At 44.0% G+C, this 12,928-nt stretch overlaps 1 protein-coding gene across 1 annotated transcript in view; it reads left to right on the top strand.

The window, feature by feature from the left end:
- Nucleotides 1-12,928, top strand: part of CBLN2 (cerebellin 2 precursor) — a 33,937-nt gene that overhangs the window by 11,157 nt on the left and 9,852 nt on the right. Inside the window, exons 2-3 of the mRNA XM_004684033.2 lie at nucleotides 8,154-8,229; nucleotides 8,991-9,117. Coding sequence (XP_004684090.1) covers nucleotides 8,154-8,229; nucleotides 8,991-9,117 — 203 coding nt within the window. The remainder of the gene's footprint in view (nucleotides 1-8,153; nucleotides 8,230-8,990; nucleotides 9,118-12,928) is intronic.

The raw sequence follows: 12,928 nt of genomic DNA, 5'->3' as shown, positions 1-12,928 counted from the left end.
AGCTATTTGTTATACTTCCTCCATCCAACTGACAGCAAAGAAGGCTTGCTTTTAAATGTTTGCATTGGCCATGGACTGCTGAGAAGGATGTGCAGGGGTGGTGCAGGATAATTTTCTGCAGCTTTCTGAGGCTTGCCAATTGCAAAATTACTTTCCTGATGCATGTTAATAAATAATGTATGCACTGCTAATAGATCCAAAATCTTAAGTTCCTGTTAGAGAAGGAGATTGTGCCAAATCATCAGAGAAGTGCTATATTAAATTGAAGCTGGGAGGAGGAAGAGGGAAAGAGCAAGAGGAAGGGGAAGAGGAAGAGAGAAAGACAGAGGAGGAAAAGATGCGTTCAAGTCATGGGTGGTATTTTAGCTATGAGAGGCTTAGAATGAATACATTTCAACTAATCAGAAAATTTTGTTCCAAGCCTCAAGTGCTTTTCTAAAATACTGTCCCTTTCCTCTTCCAGTTTGAAGATTAATTTTTCATGATCCTCATAACTTTAAGGAAGTTAATTTAAAATATCTGCATTTTCTTGTGTCCTGAGAGTGGCTTCTAAACTTACTTTTTTTTTTTTTTTTCTAAGTTAATGAAGCAGTGCACGTACCTGGGGTGTGTATCCTAACCGAGGGCTCAGGAGCATACTGACATGAACGCTCATGCATGCACTTCTAAGATTCCCTGTAGCTGACACATGTCTCATCTAACATATCAACACACGTGTAAGCCCACCTCTGGTCTCTGTACCATTTATACCCATCGCCACATTGTTTTCAGTAACTGTGTTTTATACTTCAAACTCTCTCATCAATAACTGTAAACCTGCTCATATGAATATGGGCCCCACATGGGACCAGCAAAGTTTCTATACAGGATCTATCTGATGTAGTTATGTGCAGTTTCTTCTCTGTCACAACTACTTAAGTCTATGTTTGGAGCAAAATCCAAGGGCGAGAACTAAATCAATGACATGACAGGACTTGAGCCGTCAAGTCTGCGTCCTTCCTTCTCAGAAAAACTTAATCCAAACCAAAACATGCTCCAGTCTGTACCCTCTGTCCTCGCTCCGCCCCCCCGCCCCCCCCCCCCGCCCTCCACACACCGCCACTATCACGGCCTTCTGGAAGGCCTTGGAATCTTTGCATTTGCTGAAAAGCCCGGAACGTGGAACACTCAGGAGCACCAAGACCACCAACTACCTCTGAGGGGGCCGGGTTGCTCTGTGCCATCAAGAAAAGGCAGAATCCTTTTTCCGGAGGACGCAGGCAGGGTGTGTGTGTGCGTTTCGTGAGGCAAGACCAGCCACCTTGTTCCAGTCCCCTGCAGGGCGGGAGGCTGGAGGCTGCCAGGCGCCTTCCTGGCTCTCAGAACAATAGCCCAGAGCAGTGCAGAGAGGAGCCGGGTAGAAGCCCCTTCGCCACCGCCCAGGGCCACATGCGCCTGCTGTGCTCTGTGCAGAGAGCTGGTGCCATTATTCCCAGGGAGAAAAGGACCACAACGATATGGATTTGATCCATGGGTACATAAAAAATTAACAAATGCCACAGAGGAGGTGCTTCGCGCTCAGCGTCCAGCCCAGCGGCTCTGTGCCTCTCTTTTCACCAGCTTCAATGTACTTTGATTTCAGCACCCCCAAGAGACCACATTTCAAAATGGCTTTTCATCCCCTACGCCTTATGAAGTGCCCTTTAGAAGTCCAAACAAAACAATGCCATCCGTGTGTCCCCCAGCCTGCATTATCCTCGAGAAAGAAAGCGAATGGATCCGCGGCACCAATGGCACCTGGCCTCCAGGCTGGACCTTCCCCGGGACCCCCTTTCAAGCACAGCCTGCAGGGACCGGCCCTCTCAGCCGCTCTTCCTCCCTGGTATCTTCTGTTGCGGTTACCAATACCGAATTTGCTACTTAAATATGTGATAAGGACTTATGTTGTCCATTAAAAGGAAATCAAACCGGAAACACATACCTTTCGGTCCAAAAAGACTCCCACCAACATGTGCGGTCAGAGTGGGCTTTTGTCCGAGCTCGCTGAAAACGCTTGTCTCTCGCCCCTGCGGGGTGGGGTGGGAGAGGGGAGTCACCCTGTCACATGAAAAGTGAACTTGCAAATGGCCAGAGAAGGCAGCTGGTGAGGCAATGCCGGCGGGCGGCCTTGAAGCTCACAGAATACAGACTGCATTGCTGTGTGGGCTCCCTGAGCAGTACACCCGCACCCCTTATTTGCCTGTCCCCGGAGTGGGGCGGGTGTGTGCTTCGACTGGACTTGTAGCTCTTTCTAGTGATGTCTGTGTATGCAACAGGAAAAACACCGTGAGGGGCGAGGTGCCTGCTGTGTTGACTGCTGACATTCCTGGGCCTGGCTTCCCAGAGCCACCCTTCTCTCAGCACACCTCCCAGTCGCAGGCCTCCAGCTGGGTGGTGAGGCAGTGGGACCCGTGGTGTGAGGAACCACACGGATGGTGAAATCCTTTCCAGTTTCTATGAGTGGAATTTGCAAGCATGCACTTGTACTTAAGTTCCTCCTTTTATCTCATCCCAGCGCTTACCCTGTTGATTTTAAGATTCATTTCGGACCCCCTTGCTGTCTCAACTCTTTCATTATGATTCTGCATCTTCAGCTCCTGCACCACAACACACTTGAAACTGGCAGGAACTGTCTCTAAGTCTGCTCACTTTTCACCCCTCTCCTCGTGTTTAAGGCCTTTTAAAGGACTGCTTTCATTCCCTTTATTCTTTCCACAGTCTCCTGGGGATGGACACCTCACGCTCCATGACTGTCCTGTAGAGTTTCTGCTGGGAGGCGAGAGTGAGGCAGAAAAGGACATTGAGTAACCACCACCTCTCCCTCAAAACACAACTAGCTCGGCCCTCCCTGGTGGCGCAGCGGGTTAAAGCACAGCACTAAGAAGCTATAGCCACTTCCACATGAGTTCGATCCCCGCCTGCCCCGGAGGTGACCACATGACGCGGCAGACCTCTCCTGACCCGCCCGCTGCTCCCCTCAGCAGTGTACTTCGTCGATCTGCCTGTTCTGCTCCCCACTCTGTCTCTGGTGAAGCCTCTCACCACCTCTGCACCTCTGGCCTGTACCCCAGCTCTGTATGCATAAATATGGCAGAAAGAGAAAGGTGGGTGGGCAAGTTGGTCTCCCTAAACATTTTCTTTTTCTTGTCTGTCTGTGTCATTATCGCTGGGTATGAGATTCCCAGCTGGATTCTCTTGTGAAGGAATAAAGGTGAGTTGCGGCCAGTACAGGTTAGGCTGTGTCATGGTACCAGAGAACCGCTGAAGTTCACCTGGAGCCAACGTTCGGGTGTGGACGCCCCTCTGAAGCTAGTGTGGAGGTGCCTTGGGACCCCTAGGATGCTCCTCTGGAACAGTGCTGAGCTGGGGTGAGCTTACCCTGAATTTTGCCTCAAGACACCTTTCCTTCCTCTGGAGAGGGAGGGATTTCTAAGTCAGTGCTGCAGTTTCACTTCAGATTTGAACTTAAACAACATGAACACGAACCCTGTCAATGGGGAGGACAGATTAAATATAATGTAAATGTTCCAGCTTTTGTAAAATGAAATTGTCTGTGTACCTCCTTCACCCCAGCACAGATGCTCACCTGTGTCTCACTGAAATGGGCGTGGTGACTCTCTCTGATCTTCCAATCAATTCCCCCAGAATCAGCTTCCTTCCTCTGGCTCTGGGAGCCTCAGGACTGAATTTCATTTTTTCCCCCTTAGGAGGTATTTAACTTTGCGTAGTTGGTTATTTATTTAAACATAAACATTGGTTAAATTCTCTCTCTCTCTCTCTCTCTCTCTCTTTTTTTTTTCATTTAATAAAGCCAGGTTGATGGGAACAACTATTTTAAATACATCTTAAAATGTTTATAAAATATCGTGATACATAATTATAATTCAAGAGAGAAAATATATTATTTATATTTATGACTATATAGTTCTTTTTATTTTTGGAATATTTTGAACTAGAAATGCTGAGGAGAGCCGGGGAAAGACAGTAGAGGTCTGTTGTACCCTGTGGGTCACTCCCTAGCTGGGGATCGAACTCAGGCCCAGTGGCTGATGGCTTGATAGTGCTGTCTTTAATCTGGGTGCCACCAGGGAGGGCCCTCTGGAGATTTCTTTTTTTAAAGATTTATTCATTTAGCAGACAGAACTGGGGTGCCTTTTATGTCAATAAAAAAGAAGTTTATAACTATTTTCACTTATGTGTTTCATTTTGAAATCCCTGAGAAAAATGGGGGGCTCCACTTCGCATTTGTACCTGCAACTGCATTTCCGAGAGTCGCTTTGGGGTGCGGGTCCTGAGATCCATCTTGGTCTTTTCCAAAAGACCAAGCATGGGGCTGAGGCCGTGGGAAAGAGCAGCTTCGTACACTCTCTCCTCATACCCAAATCCAAATCAAACCTAGTTTTCCTAGAGAACTGAGGCTATGAGAGGGGGGAGGTTGAGGGGGTTCAGTAGGGGAGAGGGCCCGGTGGACTGCGGTGGAGGATTCTGGGAGCTGCGGTGGAGGATTCTGGGAGCTCGGTGGTGCATGTGTTGTGGGACCCGCTTCTGAAGACGTGTGAGCTGCATCCCCAAGTACCTACAACATCATGAACCATTGTTACTGCAGCAGTAAATATGCAATTAGAAAGGAAGAAAGGACATTAAATAAGAAAAGACACTCTCTTCTCAGGCCCTGGAGGAAGCCCCCCTGCCCAGCCCTTATTTCAAAATGCACTTATAGCAGAAGGAAATGCACTCCATGCCACTTAATGAAAATGATTTCTGAAGCAATACAATCACAGAGAATCAACTTAAAAAATACAGAAAACGATAGGATTAATGCTATTAATAATAGGTTCTTCCCTAAATCTTAATAGTAATTTTTTTTAAAGATTTATTTATCATTGCATACAGAACTGGGGTACAGGCCAGAGGTGCAGGGGCCGTGAGAGGATTCACCAGAGACAGAGTGGGGATTAAAACAGGCTGACTGATGAAGGGGAGCAGCGGGCGGGTCAGGAGAGGTCTGCCGCGCCATGTGGTCACCTCCCGGGTGGGGATCGAACTCATGCTGAAGTGGCTTTAGCTTCTTAGTGCTGTGCTTTAACCCACTGCGCCACCAGGGAGGGCCAGTATAGTAATTTTTTTTAAAACAATCCTTTTTCGCTCTTTCCCCACTATTTCCCTGAATTGAAATAATATGATTTGTGTCTCTTCATAAATGTATCCACTCTGTTCAGTGTGTTTAGCATGCTGCTTAAAAGACAGGGGTTGGGTTCATTTATCTCTTTAATGAAGTAACGAGTCATCTAATGAATACCAGCTCTGTGATTCATGTTTTACATATACAGCACACTGGTGTAAACTCACAGTGTATGTGTGTGCATCTTAGCACTGCTGTACTATTATGATGGATGTTGTGTGTGCCTTGAGGAGCTGGCTACACATGTGTGTGTGTGGCCAGAGACCCAAGGTCCTTTTCCTGAGGAACAGACAGAGTTTGGTGACCTTGTGCACTTGAAAGACAAATGCCAGCCTAAATTTTCTGTTTCTCAAGCCTTTGTGAAATTTCCAGTGGGCCCTCTTTTATCTAATTTCACTTCAGGCAGGAGTTAGACCTCTTGGGAATACAAACTCATAAAATCACTGTATTAAAATGTGCTCAACTTTCTGGCTGCATTGCGAAGTCTCCTGGACCATGTTACAGAAATCTGAAACCCCTTTCAAAGAAAAAAAAAAAAAAACCCTCAAAATCTCCTCAATGTATTTTGTGTGTGTGTGTATGAGAATTAATAAAAATATGCCCTTTGACCATAACTTCTTGCTTTTGCATTTGTTTAAATCATTTTGGCCTTTAGGAGTTTGGGACAGCGCATGTGAAGAGGTAGGAATGGATCACCCAAAAATGAATAGCAGAATCAGTTGATCAATTTGCAAAGATGCCTGAATCCCCACCAAGCACCAATGTGTGTGACCTGTGTTGAAAATAGCTAAACCAAACATCCTGGTGTCTGATTGCAAAGAAGTAACAGTACATGGGTGGGAAAGCCAAGTATTTAAGTAATTTCATTGTAGAATGTCCCTCAAGCATCACAACTGAATAAGAAGAATCAATATCATGATATGAATATAACCATACATCATTTTAGAAAAAAAAATGCTTAATGACCAGAAGTAAATCATTAAATATATTAGTATCCATATGACATTTAAAAACTGTTCTTTGTAAAATATTTTAAATAACATTATGCGTTAACCTAAAACCTATTTTTTTCAAATTTTATTGTATTTTTGCTGATATAAATCTTGCTAATTCTTTTTTTGACATTTTAATTTTATAATGGTTTATTTTTACATATTTTTGTGCATTTTTCCATCTCAGTTGCAATCCCCTTGGGTTTCCCATCACCAAATCACCCATGTGCCATCACCATAGTCCAGCGCATTTCCCATCCCCCACTGTTTTTGATCCCATTCCCCACTCCACACCCACAAAATGTCTCTGGGATATAGCTGTTCATCATTATCATTATTTTCTCGCCTGTTATATTCCTGCTATGAGAGAAACCATCCAGTATTTTTCCTTCCTAATCTAATTCTTATAACCACTGCGAGTTTCTTAAAGTCACATCTAGCATTTGTAAAATTAATTTTTAAGAAAATCTTCCGTTAAATAAGGCAATTCATGCTATGCTGTTTTTTCATGATCTGAATTTTTGGTTTTGCATATTTGAAAGTTAGGTAAAAATATATGTAGTTGCTTAGAGTTCAGGGTCTAGGAGACCTGCTATCAATGTCTGTTTCCTGGTGAAAGTTCTGGCTTCTCTAGTGAAAGTGCTCGCTTCCTTAGTGAAAGTGCTTGCTTTCTCTTATTGAAACCCACCTTTGCATGAAATTTCTGTCATAGCATCTGCTCTCAAACTGACCCATCTCTCCATACCCTGACTTCTCAGCAACACTGTCAAATTTGGCTGGTGTTTTGCATTTGAGCTCATTAAATGTCTTCCTTACCCCCTGGGGCGTGGGGGTTCCTTCAGAGAAATGATAAGCAGTGTAACCATGCCTAGGATATAGTGACACTTAACTAATGTGTATGTTTATTGGTAGTGATGAGGGCCCTGAGGGAAACCTTATGGTTTCCTGTAGCTTATCATGAGAAGTGAGGCCAGTGGCTTAACAAATACAATGCCAGGGTCTGCCAACAGGTGGACTGTGTTCCACATCGTGCTGATTTTCAAGTTTTCACACGAGGACATGTTGGTGGTAAATAAACAAACCCCCCTTTCATATCAGGAAGGACATTTTGATATTACAACTAGAACATTTACTTTTATATATGTGCGCAGAAGTCCTACATCTGCCAATTCTTAGCAAGGCCCAAGGTTGCTTTCTCTGCCCTCTGTACCTGGGAAGCTAGGAGGCGCTTCGCTTTCCGTCAAGGTGCCGACGGGCTCCTACCGCTCACATTGTAAAGCTTTCAGCATCGCCCAGTGTTTGAATCTACCCAGTGATGTCGAACGAACAGGCTCCTCTGTGCCATTTATGGAGTAGCTCCCCAAGAACAATCATGTGGGGATAAACTGCCCTCGCTGTCCATTATGTGTTCAGAAGTCATTTCTCCTGTTTTTTGGACTCTTCCTTGTCTTGCCAAAAGTGAGGCTTTAGAAGAGCAATACTCACACTTTGTGAAAGACGTGACTCACACCTGCTTTCTTTCCTGTTCGCAATGCTGTGCGTGACCCCAGGACGCCGCTGGTGCGCTCCTCGTTCTGCGCAGAACAGCCCGCAAAGGCTCACGTTCGTGCGGTCATTGTCGGGCCATTTTCCATGAGAGCCGAACTTGCACTTCTAGAGGATTTCCTCCTCATCGATGTCTTACCAGGAAAGCCCTGGGGTCTGTGTAGGTGTTGATGCCCCTGGGGATCAGTCCATCCACCCCGCCCCAACCTCACCGCCCAGGGTGTACCCGGCACGCACCAGCCTCGCTCGGCACCAGCCGCCATCTTGGACACGCTGGCCGGGGCCCAGCTCAGTCTCATTTATTCAAAACCTACTTTGTTAGCCAGATTTCCAGATTATTCCTGTATTTTACAGTTGTGGGGGCGTGGGCATCCGAGGCCCTGCCCCCATTTTACTGCCCCCTCTCTCTCCCACAGGAATCGGCCTCCCCACACCTGATGGAGAAGAACGCCAAGGTCTCCACACCTGATGGAGAAGAACGCCAAGGAGCAGGTTGCGCGCTGGCTTGAGTAGAAGCTGGAGCAGAGCTCAGAATCCCCGGCAGTTTGATGCGACTTGATGTTCGAACACACCCGGCACGACTCACTTTTTTTTTTTTTTCACCTAATTTGCTCCTGCACACTGGTCTCTGTGCAGAGGGTAACCATGTTGCTCTAAAAATCACCTGATCAGCGTAAAATAGGTTTTCGAGCGCATTGCATCTGACACGCGTCTCCTAAGGGGTAAGCAGCTGTTGCTGGTTGGGCAAGCTGCCAGCTATGAACAGCAGCCTTCCAGGGGCTCACCATTAAACCAGGAGGGTCGTCTGAATGCCTAACATTTCTGTAGTGCCAGTTTTCCAAAGAATAATCTAAAGATCAAGTTAATAGCCAGCATATGGCCCTCCCTGGTGGCGCAGCGGGTTAAAGCACAGCACTGAGAAGCTAAAGCCACTTTCGCATGAGTTCGATCCCTGCCTGCCCCGGAGGTGACCACATGGCGCGGCAGACCTCTCCTGACCCGCCCGCTGCTCCCCTCAGCAGTGTACTTCGTCCATCTGCCTGTTCTGCTCCCCGCTCTGTCTCTGGTGAAGCCTCTCGCCGCCCCTGAGCCTCTGGCCTGTACCCCAGTTCTGTATGTACAAATAAATAAATCTTTAAAAAAAAATACCCAGCATAAAATAATTATTTACAGCTTCAGAGCACACAGGCTGCGTCAGACCAGGTGATGCGTGAGCCGCGCTAACCCCGTGACGGACTCCTACCCGCCCACAGTTCCGCAGGCAGAAGCCACAGAGTTGGCTCAGGTTGCCCGGCCGCTAAGGGGGCGGAGCTCGCTGACTGGACTTCGCGAGGACCTGGCATTCCTGTGTCTGCTCTCAGCCCAGGGCCTGGGCCTACGGTCAGCTTTCACGGCCCCTTAACTGCAGAACCTACCCGGCCCTTTCTCTATCTTCTCGCCTTTCCCTCCTTTTAATTCTATCATATCCTGCGGTTTGCTGCTTTTTCAAAAAAAAAAAAAATTTTTTTTTGAGGGTGTGGGCTTCTTTCCCGTTAAGAACAGACTAAAAAATAGCTTCTATGTTAATGTGAAAATAAAACATATTTCATAAAGTCAAAACCATAGTATTCTTTTTTTAGTAACATCATAGTTTATTTTTACATCACTTGGTGCATGTTTTCATCTCAGTTGTAATCCCCGTGGGCAGTCATAGTATTCTGAAGCTGTTTATCATTAATGGATGGAGCAGGAAGGGGTCATGCTTAGTGAAATAAACCAGAAAAAAAAAAAAGCAAAATACCGCAGGGTGGATGGTTTCACTCTTAGAGGCATGTAGGAGACCCAAATATGGAATCGGGGGGGAAGAAGAATGGTCATAGTAAGGTCAATATCAAAGTCAGTAGGCAACTGTAAACCGGAGGCATTCTGCCGCAGGGGCGCAAGACCACGGGGAGCGCCCGCACAAGGGACGTGGGGATGGTGCTCGGGTGAGCTGGGGGCGCCTTCGGGGTCTGCAACAGGGATGAGAAAGCACACACGGAATGAAATGAAAAGTGATGTAAAATATGTAAAATATCATATATATTTATAAACATATGCTTATAAAATATATAAACATCATATATTTACAAATATCTAGAAATATTTATAAAATATATAAATATATAAGATATCGTATATACATGAGATAGTATATATATGCATATATATTTGCATGCATATATATATATACACACACACACACACATACATATATACATATATGGTGTTTATCATTAGCTCCAAAAGTTTGGACTTAAAGAGTTCATCAACAACAACATACAATGACAAAAATTTCCTGAAAGTGCCCTTGCGATTGACTTGTGGAAGGTAGGGGGGTGGGGGAAAGGAATCTCGCTGACCTATTATTATCTCATAGGAAACTTCTGAAAGTACAAGAAGGAGTTTTGTTTTCTCACAGACCGTGCATGTTATTTTCTAAAAATTGTTTCTAGGTAAAAGCATATAATTTATGAATATTACATGTCCTCAAAATGTTCTATCAAGAGTCTCTAAAACCTTCATAGAACTCATTTGAAAAAGAAAGATGAACAATTATACTGCAAGAAAGAATGGAAAACCCCAGAAATGTTTTAGCTACACATTAATGATCCTCTATTATCTCCTGGACCAACCCAGGTTTTCAGCAAGAACAGGAGGAGGAAGTTTGATCTGGCAATGGGTTTTCTTCCCATTGAGAAGCAAGAGATGGCAAAAGATAGCCTTCTTTATCAAAACTTGTTTCGACTGCATTCAAATGATTAACATCAGACAACTGACCCAAATTGGTAAGGAGATGATTCCTACTGCACAACAGAAGAAATAAAGTTAGGATAATGTAGGGAAAGGAGACATAGCAGAAAATAATTATTATCAAGTGTTCCTTTTCCAACATACCATTTCTATGTCCACCGTGTACTATAGTTTAGATTTTGCAAGTCATTGCCACTTGCCTTGGACCTATTTTTACCCCTATGTTTTACTGGCATGGGTTTGGTGTAAAAAAAAAAAAATAGGTTGCTTTTAGCTTTTTGTGTGCTCTTGCCTCCGAAAGTCTCATTCTGCTACAATGTGCCTCTGAACAGATAACCATACTTGTGTTTTCAAGTTGTAAAAGGCATTCTAGAGCAGTAAAGTTAATTTATAAGGTGTTCATTATGTAATATGGAAAACAGAGTAGGCTGTGGTCAAGTTTGTTCTGTATTTCATTAGATTGCTAGTAAAAGACAAACTTAAATAGCATAATTAAAAAGAATGTTTATTGAAAGTTGAAATATATGGCAGAGAAAACTGCTAAATGGTCTTTGACAATAGTCTCACACGCCTTTTGGAGAGATAAACTATACAGCGCAGAAAGGCCAGGTTGCACAACAACCAGCCTCCACTGGCAGGAATTTAGTTCATCTGATTTTTAAAACTGAGTTAATAAATATGAAGCTATTTATTAGATTATTAAGTTATTTCAGTCAACATTACAATCCTGATGTTTACATATACAGATTTCTTTTAGTCTTTTGTTGAAACAAATTGCAACTAGTTCTAATCATTGAGGATTTCTACTGAAGTTGCTATTTCTTTAAAGTTCTATAGTGCACACAGAGCAATGAGCATTTAGACTTGTCATTGTTGGTACATATCTTTAAGTGAACATGCTTTTAAATAGGTTCTTATTTCACTGAGAAATAGAAGTACCCATCTTTAAACAGTTCTGTGTGGTTGACTTAAGAAATACGCGATATTTAGACTTAATACTTATTTTCCATATCTCAGTTATCCTTCAACATGCATTTACATTACATTGAGAATACATTTCTAATACTTTTCCTACCATTTAATTTTAAAGGAAATCTGGAACTACCCTGTGATCCATACGCCCTTCTGGACACACACCCAGTGCTGATATCCGTCTTTCCTCGGATGCATCCCTCTCCACCTTCATCACAGCGTTCTGCACGACAGCCAAGTTATGGAAGCCACGAATGTGCCCTCCAGCCGATGAGTGGGTAAAACATGGGTGACATTCCACACATGCATGAGACAGGGGGTCTTATCACATATTTAGAACAAAATTATAAATATGACACTTTAAAGAAGCAAGAAATGAGGGAGCAAATAAAAAAGACTAAAACGCAGGCTACAGATGTATCTCAGTGATAGTTCCATCCAAAGAAAACATACGTAAACAAATGTATCCTCCATTAGTAATAAATATTCAGGACAAATGAGAGGACAGGAACTGGCATGATCACAGATCTTTTGCTAGGTGTTTTCAACAATACCTGACTTTCCTCTGAAGCTCTCTGTATGCCCATCTGTCTGACATGGGGTGACGAGTGTTCAAGGTTGCTACACCCTGGAACAGGAGATAGTGCAGGATCTGGCACCTAACCGGGGTGTTCAATAAACCCTTACCATTGTTACCCTCCAGGGAGCCATCTTGTCTCTGCACTTAGGAGCAGGGACCCAGCTCCTGCAGTGATGGCCTTAATTACACACAACTTGGAAAAGAAAGCATGATTGTTGCAATAACTTGACAAAGTTTTCACTTTGTTCCATCTTAGTCACATTCTGCCCAGTGTTCTAAGCTGGTTCATGGGCTAAAGTCTGCCATGACCTCAGTACCTCCTGATAGGTAGACCAGTCAGTTAAATCAGTGAATAAATAACGCCCTTTCCCTCAATCTGCTACTTTTCACAATGACTAACTTCCTTCTAAAAATAATCTCAAATCTAAATTTAAATCAAGCTTGTTTTTTTCCCCCTCCATGACACACAAGCTCACTGCTCTCCTACCATCAATTAGCTCACTGTATAGATTAAGACTTTTTTTTTTAATTCTATGATTTAAACATTTTCTGTTGTCACTTACAAGTGTGTTTTTATTTCCCCCAAAGGCCATGCTGCCAATCTGGTTTGCACTTGTATTAGTCAAAAGGAAAGTTATGGCACAACATTTAAGACAATCACTTAATAGAACTGTTATCTGAAAGTTTATAGATGTGTGAGGGGTATTGCTACTTAACTAGCATTGCCACATCGGTCTGATTCCCGGTCTGTGCCTCATGATTCTCATACGGTTCTTTGCCTTTGCCTTTGCCATTGCTTGGACACACATTAGTATTCACGATGCGAAATGGCTGAGCGCTCTGCTGTGACAATAAAAGTGTCAAATC

This window comes from Condylura cristata, unplaced genomic scaffold (assembly GCF_000260355.1).
Source record: "Condylura cristata isolate star-nosed mole 26May11 unplaced genomic scaffold, ConCri1.0 scaffold00016, whole genome shotgun sequence".
NCBI lineage: Eukaryota > Metazoa > Chordata > Mammalia > Eulipotyphla > Talpidae > Condylura > Condylura cristata.
This window is presented reverse-complemented; position numbering and strand designations above follow the sequence as displayed.